Here is a 26574-nt window from a genome sequence, read left to right as displayed (position 1 = left end):
AAACACTTACTTTCACTTACATTTATTGTTAACGCATTTAGTATTATTTGTGCTTTAATTAAATAATAGTTATTAATATTATATGTTAAAAAGAGAAAAGCTAGTACATGGCTTGCATAAATTATCTTGATCTTCAGTGCAAACCGATAGGAAGCCTAGATCAGGGGAGACAAATACAAAACCCTTCTAGTATTGACTTTGAGAACTACTTCCCTTAGAGCATTACCATGAACCAAGCTGAAATAAATTTATTATAGAAGTCTGTGGTGCCCTGTTAGTGGCATCCTGTGCGAGCATTAAGCCATCCAAGTACTCAGTGATTAAACACGGGGGTCATGTTAAAGCTTTCTTTATGTTGTACTTGTAAGTCTCAGGTCGGTTTTTGGCTGTTGATTGGAAGAAGTTATAGAAATTTCCACTTATTTTAAAACTTTTTAAATAAATTCGAATTACCTCTAACCATGATGATCGAGCTACTTTGTCTCCTTTGAATAAGCCTTGATGCGACAGGAATTGCTGACACTGGGGTGACAGTGAAATTCTATGCTTAGGTGAGTTGTTGAATTTTGAAAAGGTTTTGAATGCAGGTCGATATGTATATATAGTAGCAGTCGTCCTGACACACACATACACACCCAAATCCATCAACCATTTCTTTTAAAATGTTCCATGTATTTAATCAATTAATTCATACATATACATCAATCAAATTTAAATACTATTCTATTAAAATCTTTTGTTATCACCTCTTGAAAATGACTCATTATTTTTAAGCTAATTTTTTTTATATTATGAAGTACATGTAGTTTTCTCTTTGGTCACCCATGGTGAGTATATTAGCTAGTATTTTTGCCACTGGTAATTGGTTTTGATTTGTAATCATATACTGTTTTAAACAAAGAGTTTGTCTACAATCTCTCTTTAAAAAATAGTATGTCATTATCATCACAAAGAGGCAGGCATAGACACAACAACCAAGAAGCCATGTGGCAATCAATGAAACAAGATATCAGAAGGTATATATTTTTTTATTTTGACCAGGAAATAAACCCCCCCCCCTGCCTGCCCTCTCTCATCCCAAGAAAGAATCCCACTGTCTTTTGATTTGAGAAATGTACAACAAAATCAATGTAGATAAACACAGGTGTTTGCCTTTTTGTTTTTGACAAAACTTAATTTTAAGACAGCATTGTCATCTTTTCACAAAGACAACAGCCAAAGTGTGGATGAGAAGATGGCAATCTTAAAGAAATCAGAAAGCTTAGATCAAAGAATCACAAAATATAAAAAACACTATACTAAATTGTATTTACAAGTCCAGGCCAGCACCACAACATATTGTTCTTGTCTCTGATGTAGATGTTAGCTGCAAGTAAGATTTATCTCCCTTACTCTCCAAAGCAACACCTGAGAAAGGTAAACAATTAATAATATTATCTGACATGTTTGAAAGGAATGAAGGATTTACAGTGGTCTGAATTCTTATATCAAAGCTTGGAAGTATATCTTTAGCATCAGTCGTCTGATAAGTTTTGTAAGAACCAAAACGTTTGATTGGTCAGGTGGACATTAAGAATTAAACCTTTTGAACACTATTGTTGTATCTTTTGCTGAGAGGGTATGTTCCCTCAAAAGATGATTTGTGAAGGAGCAAGAAGAGATTATTCTGTACTAGAGGGAGAGCTTACAGACGAAAAGATGTCTTCTTCATCAAGAATTTTTATGAAAGATGAAAGTACTTCTTGAGATTCAGGAGATAGTAGGAAAGTATTCAAATCATCACTGTCATTTTCATCTTGAAGTGAAATTTTTGAAGTGGCCAAAGCATTTTCTAAGGCACTAGTGTCAGTGGGGTGTGGACTGATGTTTCCAGAAAGTATACCGCTTTGATGAAGTACGTCAGAAGTGGAACTTTGCACAGTAATACCATAACAATCCATCCTGCTAAAGTTTGTTGGAGAACTGATGACTTGAGATTGGGCCAAGGAAGAGGAGTTAACAGAACTGTTAATCGAGTGATGATATGACATGGAGTGCTCTTCCCATGAGGTATCACTGAAAGATGTCACTGCATTGTTAAAAGGTGACATTTTTAAATGCTCTGGTTCATTAAATTCCATTCCAAGTGACATGTTTGAAGTGGCTGAGACATTTTTTGAGATGCTAGTGTCATTGGAGTGTGCACTGTTGTTGTCAGCATCAGTGGTTAGTGTATCTAAACATTCAGATTCAGAGAAATGCATCTTTAAATGTTCAGCTTGAGAAGGAAGCGTACTAGGGTTTTCAACATAAGGTGTGTCTGAATGGTAGGCTTCATCAGATGTTACTGAGTGGTTATCTTCTGCTGAAAGTGCTTCAAAATAGTTAGCCTGAAAAGATTGATTATCTGAAATTGAGGGTTGTACTTGAAATATTTCTAAATATACTGGTGGATGTTGCTGTTTATTGACCATAGTACTTTTTACAGGGTTATTGTCTACAGATGCAGGTTGAACGAGCAAGTTTGTAGGGGTTAGTTCCTGCGGTGTAATCTCTATGGGATTTGAAGCACTGGATAATATATCATTTCTTATACTGTTCAGGATGTCATTGGACATTTGTGTGCAAGGAGAAGAGGTGGCATAAGGTGAGGATGGAGAAGATTCTGAATGTAAAAAGCTAGGAGACAAGGATGATTGTCTTGGACGTTTTTTGGCTGGAGGATAAAGACACTCATCAGCAGTGCTGATGGCTTCCAAATCACGCTTTTGTAAGGTTGATCTAGATGGTGATGTTAGTGTGGGCTCAAGAGTTAAACTGCTTTTTTGTTTTTCTACAAAATCCTTTATTTTCTGCATGTTTTCTTCCATAGAGCTAAACAATTCAGCTATCATGTTGGAAATATAATTTGAATGTTCAATTTGTTTGTCCTGAGGCTTGTTCAGCAATATCCCTAGTGTTCTACATTTTCCTAATAAACTGCTAATGTAAGTCAGAAAAAAAAGGTTCGGGAGGCGATTTTCTTTCCACTCTGTGATTTCTGGTATCATATCATCTGGGATTTTGTTCTCCTTTCTCAGATGCTGCTCGAGGCAAATGAACTTGTCCCTCAATATCTGCACCGTGTCCTTTTGTTTGGATGCTGTGGGGTTCCTCCACGGGTGTTTGCACTCGCGGCTCCACCAAGTGGGTGGATATTTCCAGACCATCTCCTGGCCCTGGTCTTTGCCCACCGCTATTCTGGACAGTCTTCGCACTGCATAATCCAGCCAGTCTTTCTCCCTGCTGATGGGCTGGGGATGAAAGTGCCTGGACATTGCCATTGCGAGGGGCGGATCCTGGGAACTTTTCTGTGGTCAGGAGCTTGGAATAGCTTGCTTTGCTGTCCAAGAACACGAGTGGGATGTTCACTCGGACTGTTGGGAGCAATGGTCGAACGGCAGATGTCGCTTCTGATGCGCTTTGTTGAACTCGCTGAATGACTTCTTTTCTTCTTGCCCGTGGGGCGAGGCCGGAGGACACTTAACAGAAGCCCCGTCATTTCTCTGCCCTTTCCAGATGGAACCATCACGATGTCGACCACACACATAATTGGGCGACTTGCCCTCTTATGTTGCCGCCCCAGCCATGGTGTTTGCCCCCGAATGTGTGGCTGGGGCGCCAAGAGTTCATAAGACATGTCTGCCTCGTGCCTCCTAAGATGGAGAAGATGCTGCTCCATCATCTTCACGGCAGACCTAAAACATTTGTAAAAGAATTAACATACATTAGGCGAGTGCAACAAGCAAACAATTCATTAATAACAACACAACGACGCTTATTTATTTCTTGAATGGTAAAGGGTGATAAGTATGTATTTTGTATACAGCCGAAATAACAATTAAGAACTCGGGAAGTGTAGCAGGGTTACAACAACCAGAAAAGTATGAAGATAAACAATGCTTTAGGATGTGCAGCTTACTGCCGATGAAAGAAAATATTTGTCTTGACAATCTTGATCTCTCTCCACCCACCCACTTTCACCAGCCGTAACATACTCTGCAAGCAATTATTCCGGAAGTAATGTGAGTAGGCGTATGAACTTTGACCTACAAGACTCTGCATTTTCAGCGCGCCGACGACGACGCACGCGCTGTAACATTTCCCTACTTGTGGCATCGGCTTTGGCCAGAAAACGAAAGTTCACCGGCATGCGCAGTTAGAGCTACGATGTAAATACAGGGTCTGGTCTGCATTATACGCTCATTATGGGAGGGGTCGAAACATGTATTACATCCCGCTGCTACCACTACCTCTTGTAACCATAACTGATCAACTGCCATTCGTCGAGACCAGGGAAGACATAAGAGTGAGTGATCTGTGTTTAAGCATTCTAAACACCGCTGCCAAATATCTGCAAAAATGATTTCGGTCACACATTTGATGATTGGTTCCAAAATGATGGTTCCTAGTGTGCCAGAGCTTTGCACGGTCGTTTCACCGAGCGCAGGAGGGAGAAGAAAGCCGACGACGAGACCATCTTGTGTTTCCACGATATGAAAGGATAACAAACAATTTGGGGTGTGGAAACCCGGAAGACAGAACGCATGGAATTATCAGGCTTCATTAACCTGTAGTCGTTAAAAAGGAGAGAGAAGGGGAAACGTCCAAATGGTGTACACTTTTGCAAGAAGCAATTAATCTCAATCGACAAAATAGTAATGAGATATAACAGGGATATCTGAAAAGGCGATCCCATGAGACTTATCCGCCGGGTATAATTCGAACCGATGCAAAACAACTAAAACATCCCGTTCATTAAAGACGATTCATCAACGACACATAACTCCACGCCCCACTCCTAATTTCTGTCCAATGTGCTCAGTTCCAGACTCTGCTCAATGGGTACTTCTGTTCCACCTCCTTAACATGGCGCTCAGAATCATATTTCAACAGTACAGTATCCTGATGATATTGGCAAAGACAAAAATGAGGGTAGATGTAATAAGCAGAATATCACACCGATGTGCAAAGGCTCAAGGATGCATGAACAAAGCTAACTTACCTTCACATTATGCGTTAATATTCTTCATGATGCCGGTGTTAGATGCTGGATGCTGAAGCAGATGTCAAAAGAAAAGCAAAAAGACTAGCGGTGAAATTCTGATGAAAAGTGCACGCAGCAGGCGAATCAGTGGCTTTTCTATTTGCTGCTGGACCAATCAACGCTGCACAGGTGTCACGTGCAGCCAATGGGAGGAAACATGGTTAACCAGTCGACTGATCTCAAAATAGAACGATGGGATTCTCCCGATTCCACAAAATTCCTATTTTCGTTCTTCAGTCTTCAGAGAAATGTATCATGCGGAGAGCTGATGGCGTGAGTGTAAACAAGCCGTTAACAACAACAACGGTGCAGCTTAGTCACGCACTGATTCGCTGCTCACCCATCATCACTCTAGGTTACACACAGAGATGCTCAAGCACACACTGACACAGATAATCATGCACACACTCACACAGAGATGCTCATGCACACACTGACACAGATAATCATGCACACACTCACACAGAGATGCTCATGCACACACTCACGTTTGCACGCAAACAATAAAGTTGGGGATAACTATTAATTATTTTTTTTTAGTTGCCTTAACTACTTTATGGTTGGCAGATGTCATGGCCTTGCTGGAAGCGCATTCCACACTGACAGGGTTGTACAACGGAAACTTCAGTGACAGAATATCTCAGTTTTATTTTTGGTATGACACGAAAGTTGTTGTCAGATGAGCGTAAGAGTATCGGCAGTCGTAAGAGTAGTTTATATCAGTGCAGATTCCGACACGTACGTTAGCCGAACGTGACAATGAGCATTAGTGAAAGGTCGAAGGTTGAGGGGATGGTTGAGTGCAAGATATTATTTCGCCACAACTGGGGGAATATCTCCTTACGCTCTCCAGATACATACATAAAAAATCCAGGCGTCGCGTTTGTACATAAATTTGTTTCATTAATATGTGATCCAGTTTCTTCCATTACTTGTTCTCCATGTACATGACTGATGGTCTGTTTTTGACCCCTTGCCATGAATACTGATGTCTGCAGGCTAGAAATGGCTATAAATTAATCTCCATGGTCTGGGAAATGGTATATTCTGCACCGAGCTTTACCCAGTCACTACAAACACAATAACAAAAGTTCTGTAGTGGTTGCATCCGCTGGCTTATTTATCTACTCATACACTCATCAACGCTGGCGCTGTCGTCACGTGCAGCCAATGAGAGACGACATGGTTAACCAGCCAACTGCTCTTAAAAATAACCGATGAGATTTTCCCGATTCTAGCAATAATATTTTATTGTCGTTATACGGCCTTCAGAGAAAACACTTACCGCTGAGTTGTTTATCGGGCATGCAATATGAGTTTTTATTTTCCCCATGATTCCTGTGTATGATTTTGTTGAATAATTTGTGTCCAAAAGGCACAAACATCGATGTCATAATTATTGCAATTACCATCAATTGCTTGTTATTTCTACCTTCTTCATCTCTCCAAACTCACTTCTCGCCGTATACTGTAACGAAACGGTTCCCCTCTCTTATTTACCATCCTCACCAAAAAATAACAATTAAAAAAAATCGCAAGCCATTTTCTTGGTCTCACCACACGTGACATTACTCATCGTCTACGCATGCGTTACCCACCAATTTTTTTTACTGGCCTATACAAGTAAACATATCTTGCCTTTGGTCTGTAATATGCTTGTTAATTTAGTACACTCTAGAAATTGCTTTCACTTTCTGTAATAATAGTGTTACAATGATTTCTAATTAAATGAAGTGTCTAGAATTTAACATGAAGGTGTAGTAGGAAGTACATAATATTTCAACCAAGAATGAAATTAGCGACTTTTCATGAGTTGTATTTTATGAATAAAATGACACGGTTGTTATAACATTTGATTTCATTACAGAGGTTCTTGTGCATGACCCCACTATCAGCTATCAGTGAAATTGCTTGAAAAATGATAGCACACGATTTTTTAAATATAAAAGGTTTGCAAAACCTACTCACTATATATATTTTGTTCATAGTGTGTCTGATTGTTTAACATTATTTTATGTTTTCATGGTCTAATAATATTGACGTTTGGTTTGCGTGTCACAGAACGTACTGTATAATGTCCTCAAAATGTTTCATCAGACTATGCTTATAAAGCAGAGGTATTATAACCAGCGCTTATTAAATAGCAACAATTGGACAGAGATCAAATGGCTTGCGTATATATTTTTTGAGGGTTGTCGAGGTCCGTCTGCCAAGGATCGAGCCACGAACCGTCCTTGGGTCGAGCTGACATTGGAGAAAAGTAGGTCACTGTCGATTGAACTATAATCTAACTGCTAAAACTCGTCAACACAGAGCGAAGCTGGATGTGGCCTGTTGGAGTTAGCAAAATAAACACTTACCTTCATTGAAAACGTTTACTCCTTTAAATATTTTATTCCTTAGGATGCTTTATGTCATATATTCCGTTGATTTTGTAGTCCTATTATAGTTTCTGACATCAGTATATAATATCGTCTGCAAATAACAGGATAAATATTTTCGTGAACTAATGTGCAAAAGTTGCCCCATGTTTTCCATTGTTTATATTTTTCAAAGCCAGTTCGTTAATAACAAATGAGAAAATTATAGGGCTACATGCATCACCTTGTTTAACGCCCGTTGTAAATCAATGTAATCTATAAAAGAGCCTCCACATCTGACATGGACTCTAGTTGTTTTTTTCACGTGTCATCGCCAGACTGCACGGAGAGAACTGCTAATTAAGTTGTTTTGTGCACACACGTGAGGTCAGGAATTTGACTTCTTTTGACATTGTGATGTACATATCAGTAAAGAGAGGTTTAGCACTTTGTACTGTTTTGAATGTAATCTGTGTGAGCAATGTATGTCTCTGTGTGGGTGTACATGTTATAATTATAAATACCCTATACGTTTTTTGGAAGAATGGTGGGTTACTCCGTGAAGACCACTGATTACAGTTTGCTACACATCACTGGTGATTGGCATTCGGGTTGACTATGAACATGCAATGATAGTCTTCCACTACTCTAACCTCTTTCCCAACAATCAAGGTAGCTTTTCTTTTTAGAGTCAGGCGATGGTTGAGAACAAGTAGCTGGGTGTGTGCGGGTCTTATGAATTGTTATCTGTTATTGTGCAGATGAACACTGCAAAGCATGATTATTTGTGTTTTACATACCTGCATGCATGCGAGTGTGTACGAGGCTGTGGGCGCATGTTTTCATGTGGGTGGATAGCAACAAGTAACACTATTTTGGCAAGTATGTGGACTTTATCAGACATGTAAAGAACATGGACACTGTGAGTTTCTTAAAACAATTTTGTAGACTGTGCCAACCACCTGACGGCTTATCTACCACAGGTCAATGCGACGTTTCTCAAACAATCAAGCTGTCACATCATAGTCATAGATCAGAAGAGTTTATTGCATTTATAAAGAAAGAATTCAAGGAAGATTATTTATTATGAATAATAATAATAATAGATCATTATCTATTAAGAAGAGAAATAAAACTTCCCCATTATCGCTGTTAAACTGCATCGTCTCCTTTCCCAGCCTTTTCAGATTTTGGAACAAAAACAACCAAAATCGGTTTCTTTGCACTTGTCCTAAAAATGGCTTCTAAAGGACTGATTTATTTTATTTAGCTTATTAGCTTAACAATTTGTTAAGAAATACTTTATGCAGCTGGACACTTTGCTAAACACTATTTTATGCAGCTGAATAATTAGGCAAATGCTTTAGCTGAACCATTAAATAAGTTGATGTAACTTAAGACACGTAGTCATGATTGTAGCTTTGTTTATCTATACAAGCGATAGATCGGTATACATAAAAATGTTTTCTTAAGGTGAATGGTTTAGCTTCATAAATTACTTTACTATCATCGCTTTGTTGTTTTTTTCTGTTTTGAAACAAAGAGAGTAAGAATAGCTTTAAAGGACACATCGTTCTCAACTGTGTCATCACAGGTGTTTTTAAACATCAATTTAGGAACAAGAGGACACCTTGATGTCCGTTTGCCTGCTGCTTTCTAGTGAGTCACCTACATCTGGAAAAATCAGTCCTCATTTGATAATCGAAGCTTAGACTTTGTACACATCGATCGAAGGTAACCTAGAGACGATATCAGGGGATAACAAGTTACACAGGGGACTTGCCGACTTGTGACCTGTACAATCCTTAATGCCTATATAAGTCGGCCTTCTTTCTTGCTAATTTACCAGAGTCTGCAAAGATGTTACAAGACACTAGGCTGTTCGTATTTTTTATGGGTATCTTTTCATAAACTTTTCGTTTAAAAGGACACCCGAGATTCATCATAGGAATGTCTTTGTTTGAAATTAAATTACAATCCTTAATGGCTACTTTATTACTAAATGTACCAGAGTCTGCAAAGATGTTACAAGAGACTAGACTGTTCGTGTTTTTTATAGGTATCTTTTCATAAACTTTTCGCTTAAAAAGACATTCCGGATCATTATAGGAATGTCTTTGTTTGAAATTAAATTTTTAGCTTTTTTATGTAAAGTCCTTTCGCCACTGTGCTTTTCATGACATAAAATGTTTTTTCGGAAGATGAACTTAAAGAAAGAGAGAGTTGGTCGATGGTTCATCGATGCTCCTACTTTGAGAGTGGTGGTGCCTCTTTTGGAAAGATCGAAATCGATGACAACATTTTCTGTGTTACCTCCAGAATAGTGTTTTGATATTCGGGCTAAAGTCTTGGTGCACAAGTGGCTCTATCATGGTGGCAAAATTATGTTATTGAAAAGTAGTAAAATTTTGCTCTTTGGAAGTAACAAGTCTTTGTATTTCCAGCAGACAGCTAAGACATTAAGGAGTGTCAGAAAGTACAGATGTTGGTATTCGTGCTTATTCTTCTCCGTTGGCTTGATGATGGTCCTTCAAGGATGTTTGCCCTGTCCCCCAGGCTCTTTCCGCCCCGCTGATGGGCTGCGGGTAGGGGTATCAAAACGTCAGTGGGTTATGGTCGTGGGGACCTTCCGGTGGTCAGGGGATTGCGACAGCCTGCTCCAACGGCCAGCGAGACGAGCGGGGGAGTGGAACGAGCGACGAATGTTGGGAGCACTGATGGAATGGCAGGTATCGCTTCTGTGATGCTTTGTGTAACTCGAAGTAAAACGCTTCTTGCACGTGGGGAGAGGTCGAAGGACACTGAACAGAAGCACTTTCATTTCTTTGCACTTTCCAGATGGAACCATCACGATGTCGACCACACATTTAATTGGGCGACTTGCCCTCTTGTGTCGCCGCCCCAGCCATGGTGTGTGCCCCCGAATGTGTGGCTGGGGCGGCAAGAGTTCATAAGACATGTCTGCCTCGTGCCTCCTAAGATGGAGAGGAGGCTGCTCCAGCATCTTCACGGCAGACCTAAAGCATTTGTAAAGAATTAACATACATTAGGCGAGTGCAGCAAACAATCAGTGGATTGATAACAGCACAACAACGCTTATTTATGTGGTAAAGGGTTGAACAGCAAAAAAAAAAATTAAAAAAAAATTAAGGACTCAAGAAATGTAACAGGGTATAAACAACCAGAAAAAGTGTGTAGAAGATAAAACAATGCTTTAGGATGTCCAGCTTACTGCCGATGAAAGAAAATATTTGTCTTGACAATTTCTCTCCCTCATCCACCCACACCCGCTTTCCATTTACCCAACCATAGCATACTTTGGCAGCAGTTATTCCGGAAATAAATAACATTCATAATGATTTGCCTACTCATTTTTAATAAGAAATATGGGCTTATTGGAAGTAGCTACTATAGTTTGCTATGATTTAACGTCTTATTTAATAATTTCAAAATCAAATGTTTGAAACATAATTGATATTGTCGCCATGAATATCAAATAACAGTTTTATCTCAAATCTACATTAAATACGAGGAATATGGTTCACCTAATTATTTATTTAGCCTTATGAGTCCTTGTTCTTTTACCATACCCTGCATTTAAAGCGTGTCGACGACGACGCACGCACTGGAACATTTCCCTACTTGTGGTATTGACTTTGGCCAGAAAACATTCATCGGCAGATGCGCAGTTAGACGAATCAATTACAGGGTGTGGTCTGCCATCATTATTACGGGAGGGATCGAAACATGTATTACATCTAGCTGTTATCACACTTTTTGTAACCATCGTTGATTAACTGTCATTCTTCGAGACTAGGGAAGACATAAGAGTGAGTGATCTTGTAAAAATGTGTCCACGATATGCAAGGACAACACTAACAATTTGACGTGTAAACACCAGGAGCCAGAACGCATAGAATTATCATAAAATTTACAGTCGTTAAAATGGAGAAGGGAGGAAAAAGCCCCAGGTTGCGCAATTTTTCAAGAAGCAGTGTCTGTTGATCGATGTAACAGGCCGACCTGAACAAAGGACAGTGACATACTTTATTTTTACAAATTCAGGGTTAAATGCGTTAGGCTGGTGGCACGAGACGCTGCTAGCCTTATATACGGACCTAATTTTAACCGATTCAAAATGAATAAAACATCTTTAACATCCCCTTGATGAAATGTAGTTTATCAACGGCACATAACTCCACGTCCCACTCCCGTCTGTCGAATTTCCTCAGTTCCAGACTCTGTTAAATAGGATCTTACCCGGTATTTCTGTTTTACCTCATCAACATGGCGCTGAAAATCCTATTACAACAGTACAGTATTCTGATGATATTGGCAAAGACAAAAATGAGGGTAGATGAAGTAAATAGAATATCGCACCGATGTGCAAAGGCTCAAGGATGTATAAACAGAACTAACTTACCTTCACATTATGCGTTAATATTCTTCATTGTGCTCGTGTTAGATGCTGGATGCTGAGGCAGATGTCAAGAGAAAAAATGCAAGCAAAATAATTGCTTGCTTGCAGATGATAGAAGTGTGCGTGCTACAGGCGAATCAGTGGCTTTTCTAGTTTCTGTTGCACCAATCAACGCTGTACAGGTGTAACATACAGCCAATGGGAGGAAACATGCAGTGGACTGATTTCAATTAAACGATTGGATTTTCCCGATTCCACAAAATTCCTATTTTTGTTCTTCAGTCTTCAGAGAAATGTATTATGTCGAGAACTGGGGATGGCGTGAATGTAACCCTTACCTTCGTAACAACCCGTTAACACCAACAACAAAGATGCAACTCATCGAGTCCCGAACGTTCGCCATTTTCGATGACATTTGTCCTCTTAAGACGCTGCAGTTTGATAAGTAGACATAAACTGCCAATATATTTATATGTAAAAAGCGCGAACCCTTTTTGACATCAGCCGAGACGACCTCGAACAAACGAGTTAGGAAGCCATACTGTCACGGAGCGAGTAAAGGTCGCAGGCATTATTATAGACCAGGGATGCCCAACCTACGGCCCGCGGGCCATATCTGGCCCGCGACGCGGTGCCATCCGGCCCGCGCAACTTCTGCCCACAGTGCAGGAAATCTGCATGTTAATAAAAAAAAAAAAAACAAAACAAACAAAACAAACAAAAAAAAAAAAAAAAACGAAAAAAGGGAAGAAGAAGTATTTATCCCCACGTAGGGGCGTTTCCCAATCTTTTTTTCGATGGACGAACATTTCGATTCAGTGCTCCGACTTGGTGTCTCTACGATGAGGCCGGACATTCAGAAGTTGGTTTTGGGTAAACAACTTCAAATATCCCACTAATTAGTACATAATTAATGGTAAGTACAACTTGTTTCTAATAAAAATGGTATCTGCTCTATATTTTTGTCTTTTTTGTATTTTGTGAAGTGGCCCGGAAAACAACATGTCTAGAACGATCGAATTTCGTAAATTTAGAGTTAAAATAGAGAGAAACACCTTCCAATCTCCTCTACATGAAGCACTGCATGTCAACCTTAGAGTAAGGGGCGATTAACCCCAGAGATAATCGAGTAAGAGATTTTTGTGCAAGCGAAACTAAAGGCATAGTGTTATTATTTATTATACAACTATCAAATGAAGGGCGTTCTTATGATGGTGTGTTGTTGTTAATAATACTGTTGATAACTTAGAAATCATATACGGGTGCTGTAACCTCAACAAATACTACTTACCTTTACATTACTCTAAGTTGCTGTCTGTTCCGCCGTCGACTGCTGGTGTTGGAGAGTGGGACGAACTTCTACAGTGTTTATCTAAAGATTCAAAGGATGGATGAGGGTGGTCTCGTCAGACAGGCGTCATTTCCAGAAGGTGTCACCTAGGAGAATCAACGGTGTGACTAGACGAGATGTAAACTCAGACCAGCAGTGATGACAAACCAGTGTTTCAAGCTCTTTCGTTATCAGGCTCCTTATCTGGCAAGGAGCTGCTCTAGCAGGCTTTTCTAGCTGCTCCTGCACCAATCAGAACTCGCGCAAGTCACGTGCATTTGATTAAAGACGACTTGGGTGACATTTTCTGGGCACGTTGCCACAACAGACTTGAGACTAAATACAGGTATGTTGTTGATTTATGTGACTGGGAAATGTTCTACAAGACGTACTTCGAGCTATGATGTTTCTCGAAATACTAGTCAAAAAGTAGCGAAAATGATTTCCTCTATACAGCAACCCCTCCCTATTTGCTCCCATTAACAAATTCAAGCTCTGGGCTCGCGAGATATGGTCGAATTGAGAAAGAATTTGGTTCTGGAAAAGGCACCTTGGAGCGAGGCGTGCGCTATTCATTATCTTCTATTTCCGAAATGATACTGATTGGTCAGAATGTCCAGTCACTACTGACGTGTCTTGTAAGTGATCAGGTGCAAACTGATAAGCTCTTTGAAAAATATTGCCTTAATTATGTTTAGGAAGAATGTACACACGCACACACGCAGGGTCACACCGGGCTTTACACGCATGGGTCAACACACTTGCTATTGTCCGTAGATTGGAGTCATATTTAACTGTACCTGTAAATGAATTATTGTTGTCATGTTCTTCTTTCTTTTTCTCTAGTCCGATAGAATGCTTGTGTTGTAATATGGACTGATTGCAGAGCTAGGAGAGTTACAGTGTTAGATGTGGACTTTATCAGGCATGTAAAGAACTTAGATATTGTTTCTTAGAAACTTTTGTACAGTCTGCCAGCCCCCCCCCCCAGATGGCTTATCTACCGCAGTTGAATGGGCACTTTTCTCAAGCAATCAAACTCGCAGGCGGGCGCACACACAAGCATTGCATGCATTCGCTAACAAACACCCTAGTTATTGTGCAGGGATTGGAGTCAGACTTCAAAGGATTGTCGCTGGGATGCTCTCCCTCTTGTCCATTAGTCGCCCCAGATGTTTATGTTTATGTTGTGATATTGTGTTATATTTAATTTAGGAGATTTGCATTTTATCAGATACTTAAAGAAAATTGTGTCTCCTATAAACTTTTGTAGACTTGCCAACCACCCGACTTCTTATCTACTACAATTCAATGTTCACGTCTCACCTGCAATAATCTATCACATCAAAGTCAATACCTGGTGGACTAGTTTCATTGATCAAAGGGCTTAAAACATGACCAAAGCTGTAAAAGTAACCAATGACCAGATGAATGATTTACAAGTTGTGTAAAAACACACACACACACACAGTTTGCTGTTTACTTTCTTTGAAGGAGTTATGACTTAGTGATTATATCGATTCCTTTGATCATTCTTCGTGTTTGCCAATTCTTTATTACAGAACGGTAATGGCTTTAAAAAATATTGTCCCCACCTTGCTGGAGCAGCTTAGCTGGGAGATTCGGGACTGGAACCCGATCCAGTTCTTCTTTCTGCTTTATAATTGTTACTTTGGAGACTCTTTTCCTTTCTTTCTTTTAAGGTCCTCCTTTAGCAACAGAGGTTTAAGATATCATTAGTGACCCAGGATTTTTTCTTTTGTCTGCACTTAGAATCTTTTCATTTGATGTTTCGAGCAAAGATGTCTGCATTATAATCTACTTTATTTGGAGAGGTGAATTTTTAAGATTTCCATTTTGGTTATACAACCAGCGGGTCAGACGTACCCACCCCTGGACTAAACCATCTGGAATGTAGCAAGATGTCCCCTTGAATCCTTGTTGTGGTGGAGGTTATTGACTACCTCTAGTCGGTAGCCTGCAAACTACAAGAATCTTAGGCCCCTGTCGTTGGTTTTCCCTGGTCCAAATGTATCTACCCGTTTCAGCTTATTAATGAAAAACATCTGGAGCAATCTTTAAAATTACTTCAATGTATTAGGATGTCCTTCCTCTGCCTTGCTTTTATGTCTTTTTGTATCCCGTATAACTCATTTACTTCGTCTAGTATGTGTTCGTGTGTGTGTGTGTGCGAGAGAGAGAGAGAAGTAAGGGATTTAAGGACTGCAAGCATTTAGGAAAACAAATATATATGAATATAGCTATAGACTTCTTTATGCAATTTGATGTACACAGATTCCCACTCCCTTGCTGTAGCCAATGTGCTTTAAGCAATAAAAATATCATCTCGCTCTCACACACACACACACAAACAAACACATGGCGTGTGCGCAGACACGCACTTTGTCACCTTCTACCTTTTCGTTTTTCCAACTGGCGAAGTCTGAGAATTTAAACAAACGTGTTTAATGTTAGACTTAGTTACAGCTTAGTATCAACAGACGACTGTGTTTTTATTAATACGTTTTACTACAAAAAATAAAAGTTAATGTGAAAAATGTATTCAGAAAAGAAAACAACAGTTTCTGTTACTGTTAAACTGCATCATCCACTTTCTCAGCCTGTACATAATTGAGATGTGTAAACAATAAACATTATATGTTGAGCAACAACTAAAGTCTTTCTTAAGTACTAAATAATGAATACTATTTCATTCAGCTGAACCGTTGATGAATAATACGTTATACGGCTGAATCATTTGTTAAATACTATTTGAAACAGCTGAATCCATTGAATTCCAAAACTGTGAATAATAAACATATTTGTGTATTTCGCTTCTTACATATTCATGAACAGTTTGCTGTTGCTGTCTTAGATGGTTGGTACATTTATTCCAGCCAATCGATGGATGGGTATACACACAAAACTTTTCGAAGATCAATAGTTTACACTCATAATAAAGTGTTTCTCTATTCATCGCTTTTGTTTTCTATGACTTTTCTGTTTTGAACTCAGAGAAAGACAGAGAGTCAGAATTCTTAAACATTTGCTTGAAAAGAATACATTTAGGTAAAATCATTGAAATATGTTTTCACGGTGTTTTAGAACGTGTGTTGAAGTACAAGAGAAAACTTTGATGTTTTTTTGCCTATTGCTTTCTTGTGTGTCATCAAACTGTTGGAAACATCAGCTCTCAGCCGATGATCCTAACATAGACGAGCGAGGATAACAAAGTAGGGATGAAGTTTTACACAGGGCAACCTATACAAGCCTTAAAAAATGGTCTTTTTCTTGTTCATTATACCACAGTCTGCAAAGATGTTACAGGGCTCTAGACTGTTTGTGTTTTCTATGGGTATCTTTTCATGAATTGTTCGTTTGAAAATACGTTCCGGATTCTGCATGGGAATGTCTTTGTTTGAAATTAAATGCTTTTCTTTATTTTGATTGAAAGTACTTTTTTCCACTGAACCCTTCATAAGATAAAATGCTAGGTTCTGAAGAAGAGAAGGTTGATGGATGGCTTATTGATGTTTGCATTTTGCGAGCAGTGGTGCTCCTTTTGGAAGGGTCGAAATCGATGACAACATTTTTAGTTTGACTTCCGGAATCCTGTTTTGATATTTTGCTTAAGTCTTGCTGAATTTTGAAATGTGGCTCTATCATGGTGGCAAGATAATGTGTTTGGAAAGTGGGTTCAGGATAATGCAAGTGGTAATACTTTGTTCTCTGCCAGTAACAAGAATTTTTTGTACAGCAGCAGCTAAGACATTAAGGTGTGTCAGAAAGTACAACTGTTGGTATTCGTGCGTACTCTTCTGCTTTGGCTTGATGATGGTCCTTCAATGATGTTTGCCCTGTCCCCCCAGGCTCTTTCCTCCCCGCTGATGGGCTGCGGGTAGGGGTATCAGAGTTAGTGGTGTATGGTCCTGGGGACCTTCCGATGGTCAGGGGATTGCGACAGCCTGCTCCAACGGCCAGCGAGACGAGTGGGTGAATGGAACGACCGAAGAATGTTGGGAGCACTGATGGAATGGCAGGTATCGCTTCTGTGATGCTTTGTGTAACTCGAAGTAAGACGCTTCTTGCACGTGGGGAGAGGTCGAAGGACACTGAACAGAAGCGCCATCATGATGTCGGAAGATCGCCTGGTTGGGCATCGGGCCTTCTTAGTTTTCCGCCCCAGCCACGGCTTGTGACCTCGTACGTATGACTGGGGCGGAGAAAGTTCATGAGGCCTGTCTGCCTCATGCCTCCTGGGATAGAAAGGAGGCTCCTCCATTGTGACAGTATCCTTCAAATCTGAAACGATAAAGGCAAAGATATGCGTGACTCAGCAAGTGAAAAGAATATAACAGCAAAATCTACATTGATAAAAATATAATGAAAAACATTTTGGAATACTGAAAATGTTTACAGTTTTACAGGTGGCGAGTGCGGAAGAGTATAAGACTCAAACGTCCTTTAGCCAAGTCGGAGTGGCCGTAAGGGGCAGTAAAGGCAGTGCCGCAAAGCTTGGTTATTGAATGCCAGAGATTGAAAGACTGAGCAACAGAAAATATCTAGAAGTTAAATGTGTCACGATATGTGAAGACACATATTTTTCTTTTGGTAAAGAAAACGATCTGGTCTACAGCTATCAATATTCATCATAAAATGGAGAGAAGAATTTTTTGTATGAACCACTTGATCGTCAAGTGAGAAGATATCAAAACACATCTCAAATGACAAAGATTTCCATGAAAATTTATTGAAATGCTCTACTGCAGTCAAAAAATTTTATGGTAGGGGATTATTTTGATGGAATTGCTCTGTAAATAATTTTGTTTAAGATGTCAAAAACACTTTAGAGCGTTGCAAGCTCCATAATGAATAGACCAAGCAGTTGTATACATGTAGCTTAACTTACCTTCACATCACAAGGAAGATCATAGTGCCGGAGACTGACTGACTGATGGAGGCTTAAGACGATGATAAGAGTTTGCGGAATGGTAGAAGCTGAGGACTGGCCGCTCTGGCTGGCTTTTGTACCTCTTCCTACACCAATCAGAACTCGGTGAAGTCACGTGCATCTATCACACTGAGGACAATAGTGTCCGTTGCTACAACAAACATTACAACGAAATATGCTATAAATATGTACTGACGGGAACTCTTTGGAGCAAATCAATACTAGGCAGAATAATAAAAATTTTAGGTCAAGCAATTCTGTTGCAGTTTCGTTTTAAAAGTTATCCGCGAGACTGTGTACAAATGTTGCAAGCGAGACACACAAGACACCCAAAACAAAAGCAAGATGTCCTCGTGTAGTCCTTGCAGGTGTTACTGCGATTTTGTGCATCAAGCTCTGTTCAGAATTCTACAAGTGGAATTATTAGTTTGGAAGCATTTATGCAAGTGCAACTCATCTAGGGTCAAATAATTCTATATTTATAGTTTCGCAACTGCTGGCCCGTGCACGGGTACTGGAAAGGGTTGTCGGTCGTGGTGCATGAGTTACCTCCGCTCACTGCGCGGGATCATCAACTCTGTTGACACATCATTTGTCCTTCAGGTGTTGGTGTCAGGGTTTGCACCTTCCTGTTCACAATAAACTAAGCCTGTCTAGAGGATCTGTGACTAAACAATGTTTAAATTTGGAACTGCATCGACCCTGACTCCAAGGTGTTTTTCTGCGGCGTGTTCTTCATTCGTTTCTGTTGACAAGTTCACCTGACTGAAATAAGCCGCAGAAAAGGCTCTATGGAAGAAAGGCGTTAAAAATAACTTAAACTAGCCAATAGAGAGTTGTTTACGCTTAGAAAAGGTTTACTGCGAAGACACGCACACACACACACATGCTGTTAAGTACATGGATTTGAAGTGAATCAGGTGCAGTCTGTTTTTAAACGGAAGTTTTTATGTAGTAACAAAGCCTTCTGACAGACGTGCTTGTGTGAAAGAAAATGTGTGTGTGTGTGAAAGTGCATGTGTGTTTAGAATTTTACTGTGAATTTTCACACGGATTTTAAACATCATTCTCTCTCTATCTCAAACACGCGAACAGACACGCGGTCTTTGGATATGTCTGGATGTTCCAACAAGTGGGAAGGGAGAAGATATTTTTAAAGAATTTAGAGAAAGATTGAGTTACGATTTTGGTCAGGATGGTATCCAAACTGGAGAATAGTTCTCATCTGAACATATACGACAGTTCCAAAATCTGTTTGCGTTGTGAATTATATGTGGATAGTATAAGCAACGATTCCATAAGAAAGGTCGAAGCTCGGTTTAAAATTGGTGTTTCAGGTATCAACTGTCACAGTATAGAGCCCGCTAATTGTACTTTGTGGTGGTGAGGTGTGTGCAAGTTATTTTTTAGTGATTATTTATGGATTATGTTTATGTAGTACCTCCTATTCCTAAGTATTATTTTGGAGCAGTCAGTTTTGTTTGGACTTGTGTACAGCTACAGAAAAAAATCTGTCACGCGCTGTAAAATGACCATAATTTTTTCATATCCTTTTTGGAAATTGGTTTTTGTAGAATAAATTTTCGATCAATGTATTTCTCTTTCTCTCTCAGTTAGATGCAAATTGTTTTGGTTTGTTAGTTTTGTTGGGCAGTAGCCGTAAAATCTGTGCACATATGTAAATATTATTTGTATATTAATGTGCATCTGTACACGGTTATATGTGTACTTAGATTTTTTTAAACATTATAATATTCTATTAGAGTAAGCCGAGGACCTTTTTAATAAACACGTCATATTTACAGACTATATTTATTTTGTTCATACTGTCTAATTGTTTAACATTATTTTATGTTTTCATGATCTAATAATATTGACGTTTGGTTTCCGTGTCACAGAAAGTACTGTATAATGTCCTCGACAATATTTCATCAGACTAAGCTTATAAAGCAGAAGTTATTATAACCAGCGCTTATTAAATAGCAACAATTGGACAGAGATCAAATGGTTTGCGTATATATTTTTTTTAGAGTTGTTGATGTCCGTTTCTGCCAAGAATCGAGCCACGGACCCTCTTTGGGTCGAGCTGACATTGAAGAAAAGTAGGACACTGTCGACTGAGATGTTACAACTATAATCTAAAACTCGTCAACACAGATCGAAAATGGACGTGGCTTGTCGGAGTTAGCAAAATAAACAGTTTATTCCTTGTTGCTCCTTTGAGGAGCATAGGACCGCAACAACACCTCTCCAGCGGACCTGGTATAGGACAGCCCCCTTGCCTCTCTCTCTACTGTTCTTTTCCAAGTCTGCTTTGGTCTCCCAACTCTCCTCTTCCCCTGAGGGTTCCAGTCAAAAGTAAACACTTACCTTAATTGGAAACTTTTATTCCTTTAGATATAATGTTACTTAGAATGATTTGTCATCTATTCCGTTGATTCTGTAGTCCTATTATAGTTTCTGACATCAGTATATAATATCGTCTGCAAATAACAGGATAAATATTTTGATAATGTGCAAAGTTGTCCCTCATGTTTTCCATTGTTTATAATTTCCAAATAATTAATTCTGTATTTTTAGTTTTGCAACTGTTGGTCCTCTGCACGGGTACTGGAAAGGGTTGTCGGCCGTAGTGCGTGGTTACCTCCGCTCACTGCTAACAAGAGACTAAGTGGGGACTAGACGTTCTAAACAAAGGCGATGTAAAAAAAAAGAATTAAATAGTAGAAAACGAAGTTTAATGACAATAACACAGCGATCTACGACTATCCGACTACCCCAAACCATTAATGTTGGTGAGGTCACTTTAAAATCTCTTAGTGTCACTGCTGACAGAACCATGTTGCAGCCATCTGTCAGTCTGGTTACTACGAGCAGAGATTAGTGTTATCCTCCAGATTCTCTCTCTACCCATGCTGCTAACAACATTTGCGTCTGGTGGGTTTGTTCTATCAAATATTGGTAACGCTATTCTCTACATACTTCCTTCACAAACTTCAGAAAGTACAGTCTTCTGCAGCTTGTCTGGTGCTCAAAGCTAAAATAAAAACGCCAAAGTTCCCCTCCCCCCAAGCAAACCAAAAGCAGGACAAAATCAGTCCTCTCCTATGTTCTCTGCACTGTCGGCCCGTTTGTACTTGCATTCAGTACAAGTTGTTTGTGCTCTGCTCTTGGTTTCTTTGAAGCACTTGTCCTGTCTGTTTTTCCCCAAGCCATCGAGTCTTTAGAGTATTATGCCTTGTCCCTTTGAGGTGTTGCTATTAATGATCGGAGATTTCCAAGTTACCTGTCTCAAGTTGTGCCGTTAGTGAGCCGCTCACAACAACCCAACCGTTTCTTTTTCTCGTGACATGTATTTGCATGCACATTTTAGAACCTGCTTGCATTAAAGCCAGACACATTCCTCTGCTTCTTAATGTTTCTTGGATTCATGGGGGTAGGGGAGGAAAGTAAAGGTGTTCGTACAAAAGAGAGAGGGAGAGTGGGAAGAGACTTTGCAATGTGTGTGTGGGCTTGTATGTATGATTTTGTGTGTACTTGTGTGTGTGTGCGTGTGTGCGTGTGTGTGTGTGTGCGCGCTTTCTATTACTGCTTTGAGATAGTCTAATCGTCATGGATGTCAAGTTTCAGCAAACAGAATTTACAGCGAAAGTGAGATAGAAGAAACAAAACTGAAAAAAAAAAATGAAATGTGTGTTCGGGGTTTGCATTTGTCTGCAACATAATCAATGTCATATGTTTCTCTAAAAAAAAGTTCTGTTTTCCTTCGTTTTACTATTCATACTGTTGCAGTGTCTGATGATGACAGGATGTAAACTTAACCCTTTGCCCTCTTTCCACTTATCGTTTGATGCTTTTTCATACAGTGCATTCATCTCACTGTCAACAACTTTTAACTTACCATCCTTCTCTCCTCTGGGTTGTATAAAATATTTATGCAAAGGTTTGAAGCTTCAGATCCCTGCCTTAAATCTTTAACCTGTAATGCTTTTCTGTCATTAGTCAAGTGAAATTGTATATTCACTGTATGGTGTGTGGAATTCAGTCCTAAAAAGCAATTATTGACTCAAAAACAACATTCTTTAGTCATTAGTTGTCGTAAGTGTGCTGCAGTTTCAGTTTAAAGTTCACATGGTCCAATAAAAGAAAAGAATGATACAATTTACAAGAAAAGTATAAAACATATGTGCAGAACAGATCAGCACAATAAAATGGTTCGTGGGTTACATATTTACATACATTTACCAACACAACATATACAAAACGAAAGATTTCATAGCATAATTTATTTATTTTTTTAACGAGAGGATGAAAAAAAGGAAAAGAGAGAGAGAGAGCAAACAGAGAGAGAGGAGAGAGAGAGAGAGAGCAAACATAATCTATTATCAAAAATGTTAAACGGTTTATGAGTTACTTATTTAAACACACAAAAAAATAAACATTCAGAAATACTGCATTAAGTATCAACATGATAACACTACTATTTACATAGTTTTTTTCAGTCTCTTATCTGTGTGTATTCCTAGCTCATCTAATGCGACCTTTCGTAACTATTATTTTCATATATACTCTTTATTTATTTTGAATGGATGAGTTTGCCTTTTAATACTCTTGGTCATGTTCGTTCTCACTTCTAACAATTCAACAGAAGCTGATGAACACTGCTTCTCTTCGAAACTAAAGTTGACTGGGGACTTCAGAAAACTGTATTCAGTTACCCAGTGCTTTTATTTGTTAAATTGCTAGAAGTGTCGGAACCAGAGTTATTGAGATTAGACTCTGATATACCTAATCTGTCATCTAATGGAAGATTTTCCACAATATTATTCCATTGAAGAGGTACAGTTAATGGCAGACTCTGTTTGTGCAAGTCAGGGTCTTTTATTTCTCCCCAAAGATGATTAGAATTGTCGGAAATAGTGTTGTCTTGACTTGCTAAGTTGTCTCCTTGATGGATGGTAATGTACTTTGGGGGACTCTCCTTTATGTAATGCTGTGGGTTTTGAAACTTTTGACCTGACGAAGACTGTAAAGATGGAACGATGGGTTCCAGTCGGATCATCGTGTACACTCAGATAAGAAACAGGGAACACCAAGTCGTAATTGTTTGCCTTGACACGCTGCAAAAATAACTCGTATGCTCCCATGGTGATGGGTGCATACAAGTCCAAGGCAAACAAAGAAGACATCGCTTCTACTACAACAGCGCTACACGCTCGTAGATGGCGCCCCAGCCGGTGCTCCGTGGCTGGGGCGCCCAGCTGAATCCTATCACCTCATCTTCATCTCCACCTCCTCCCAGCTCGGCCAGCCCCCTGAAACACACCTTTCTATGATAAGAAACACAACAAACTAGTATGTAATACATAACACTTCTACATATTCTTGATCAGATTTGCAGAATACAATGCAAAGTAATAATGAATTGTTTGGGAGAGAACCATGCCAATCAGACACGACTATAACATACTCATCAACCTCAAGGCTTACCGAGGGACAACCTAACATCCCAACGAGGATCACGGGTGTCAAAGGCTACAAAATACCAGTCAACATCATGGCTTACTGTGGTGGTCAGACAATATAACATACCAACCAAGATCAGGACGTACTCTGGACCTATCTACGTCAAAAATAAACGTAGTGTCGGAGATTTTAATCGACCGCATAATCTGGGTCAAAGGTCTATCTCAACACATAATAAACGAGTTTAGTTTCCGTATCTATCCCAAACCTTTGCTCCGAAGCACTACATAATTAATAATAAACTTTCCCTGCTTGGCAGAACTCGATGCGTTTGAAGAAAAGAGAAGTAGTAGAGACAAATGCAGTTGTGCATTCGAAAAAGTACCCAAAAAAAAAAAAAATGTAGGAGGGAGGTGGATAGGAAAAAGAGGAGGCCATCTTTTATGGAGGTATTAATGAAAGTCTTAAGGTTGGCGTTGAAAGCTTTGAACTGTAAAAACTTGACTATGTCGATAAATGAGTTTCCGGAACGATCAAAAAACAAAATTTATTCTATCAAGCAAGGGTGACAATAAATTAGACTTTTATTGTCTCCTGTGAGGAAGTGTAATAAGTAACGATAATTTAAATGCACGAAAAAGCAGGACTCGGCTTTATGTCTCTAACGGTAAATCGACACAATTGATAAATAAAAATGTCGAAGTTTTTTTTTTTTTAACAGGAGATACATTATATAACATGCAGCTTGCAGCAAACGAAATTTCCCACATACACACGCACATAATGACAATATTCTCAAAGCTAGGCCTAGACCCACCTTTAGAGAGGTCTGGGGAGATTTCAGCTTCGAGCATTCCGTACGCACCGCCTGACGTCTCTCTTAACACCTTCAAGACTTGCATGTTTAAGAGACTAGAGTAACTTCAGTGCTGGGTATTTTATAGTCTCTCTGACACCTCACCTATTGCAGGTGTTTTGTATTGAAGGCAGCGATTGGCCAATTCGGTGCCATGGTTATACCGGATGTCTACTCATGTTTACCTTCTTCCAGGAATGGCCTTCACGATCGAATATTTACGTGAACGTCTGTCTGGTTTGTCCGGTGTTAGCGACTGATTAGCATACAGTTCAATGGAGCATGAAATTGGAATTCCCAAAGTGGTGAAAAATTCCGTTATGTAGCAATAGTCATTCATAAATCAGAAACCAAAAAGCAAAACTAAGTCGCTGAAATAGAATTTCTAGTGGCAGAGAAAAGTTATTAAACAGCAGAAATCAAAACAAAGCCGTTTGACGGGTTTATTGAAATAACGGCAATCCGATTATTTCGCTGCTCTGCGTGAAATTAGAACATCGAAAAAACTGTGAACATAGCATTGACACAAAAAACTATTCATTGTTTTTGTTTTATTACTGTAACTTTCTCTTGGTGCACAGTTTTTTTAATTAGGAAAACAATAAAATTACTCTCCTATACTGAAGAGTTTTGTTGTAAGTAGTATTTATAACATCGAATGTGGAAGTTCAGCAAATCTGTGCATGTCTTCGAGTCAAAGAAACGGTCAGACGGTGTGACTAAACAATATTTAAATTTGGAACTGCACCGACCCTGACTAGACCCTCGCTCCAAGGTGTTTTTCTGCGGCGTGTTCTTCATTCGTTTCTGTTGACAGGTTCACCTGAGTGAAATAAGCTGCAGAAAAGGCTCTGTGGAAGAAAGGCGCTAAAAATAACCTAAACTAGCCAACAGAGAGTTGTTTATTTATGTTTATAAAGGGTTTACATGCAAAGACACACGTATACATATACCGTACTCGCACACACACACACATGGCCTTACAAGCACAATAGCAACTACTGTACACATGCTGTTAAGTACATGGATTTGAGTGAATCAGGTGTATTATGCTTTTCAACGTTTATATAGTAGCAAAGCTTTCTGACAGACATGGTGTGTGAGAGAAAGTGTGTGTGTGTGAGAGAGAGGGAGAGAGACAGAGTGCATGTGTGTCTAGAATTTCACTGTAAATTTTCACACGGATTTTACACATTCTCTTTGTCTCTTTGTCTCACACACATGGTCTTTGGGTATGGCTGGATGTTCCAACAGGTGGGAAGGGAGAAGATATTTTTAAAGAATTTAGAGAAAGATTGAGTGACGATTTTGGTCAGGATGGTATCCAAACTAGAGAATAGTTCCATTTGAACATACATGACAGTTCCAAAATCTGTTTGCGAAGTGAATTATATGTGGATAGTATAAGCAACGATTACATAGAGAAGGCCTAAACTCGGATTAAAATTGGTGTTTCAGGTATCATGTCACAGAAGTCAGTTTTGATTGGATTTGTGTATTGGCTTACATCTACAGAAAAAAGTCTGTCACGCGCTGTAAAATGACATAAATTTTTTTCATATCCTTGTTGAAAATAGGTTTTTTAGAATAAACTTTCGATCAATGTATTTCTTTTTCTATCTCAGTTTGGTGCTAATTATTTTGGTTTGTTAGCTTTGTTGGACAGTACCCGTAAAATCTGTGCGCGTATGTAAATATTATTTGTATATTTATGTGCATCTGTACACGGTTATATATGTGTACTTAGATTTTTTTTAAACATTATAATATTCTATTAGAGTAAGCCGATGACTTTTTAATAAACACGTCATATTTACACACAAATTTATATAATATAATTTTTATCATATGACAAGATTTGTTAGTACAAAATGATAATATCAACTTTAAAGATAGATTACAAATCGAAAAATGAAAGGATTAAATGTACAGCTCTTTAGCGAATAGTTACAATACTGAGGGGAATATAACGGGTGATAAACATAAACAAGCACCCGGTCCTGCAAGAGAGAGAACAAGTTACAGTGTAACTGCAGCAGGCGGAGTGAGTCGAGCGGGTGAGCGAAGATAACCAGGTGGACACGTTGACAAACGGACCTGCGACCCATTTAAAGGCGGAATTTCTT

General features: G+C 39.1%; 1 protein-coding gene and 3 long non-coding RNA genes across 4 annotated transcripts; all 4 read right to left on the bottom strand.

Moving 5' to 3' along the window:
- Positions 1 to 655: 655 nt before the first annotated feature.
- Positions 656 to 5178, bottom strand: LOC112576751. The gene is made up of 2 exons (XM_025259427.1): positions 5024 to 5178; positions 656 to 3716 (listed from the first exon to the last, which is right to left on the bottom strand). The coding sequence occupies exon 2, from the start codon at positions 3300 to 3302 to the stop codon at positions 1662 to 1664; it is 1641 nt and encodes a 546-aa protein (XP_025115212.1). The 5' UTR covers positions 3303 to 3716; positions 5024 to 5178; the 3' UTR covers positions 656 to 1661.
- Positions 5179 to 8450: 3272 nt separating this feature from the next.
- LOC112577170 lies at positions 8451 to 12004 on the bottom strand. Its single transcript, XR_003102019.1, has 2 exons — positions 11849 to 12004; positions 8451 to 10442 (listed from the first exon to the last, which is right to left on the bottom strand). It is a non-coding gene; the product is annotated as an uncharacterized LOC112577170 (long non-coding RNA).
- Positions 12005 to 15625: 3621 nt separating this feature from the next.
- LOC112576872 lies at positions 15626 to 18230 on the bottom strand. The gene is made up of 2 exons (XR_003101935.1): positions 18085 to 18230; positions 15626 to 17477 (listed from the first exon to the last, which is right to left on the bottom strand). It is a non-coding gene; the product is annotated as an uncharacterized LOC112576872 (long non-coding RNA).
- A 4164-nt stretch (positions 18231 to 22394) lies between these two features.
- On the bottom strand, positions 22395 to 24559 carry LOC112576871. Its single transcript, XR_003101934.1, has 2 exons — positions 24410 to 24559; positions 22395 to 23441 (listed from the first exon to the last, which is right to left on the bottom strand). It is a non-coding gene; the product is annotated as an uncharacterized LOC112576871 (long non-coding RNA).
- Between the last annotated feature and the right edge of the window lie 2015 nt (positions 24560 to 26574).

This window comes from Pomacea canaliculata, linkage group LG12, assembly GCF_003073045.1.
Source record: "Pomacea canaliculata isolate SZHN2017 linkage group LG12, ASM307304v1, whole genome shotgun sequence".
Taxonomy (NCBI): Eukaryota; Metazoa; Mollusca; class Gastropoda; order Architaenioglossa; family Ampullariidae; genus Pomacea; species Pomacea canaliculata.
The sequence above is the reverse complement of the archived record's forward strand: the minus strand, read 5'-3'. Positions and strand labels throughout refer to the sequence as shown.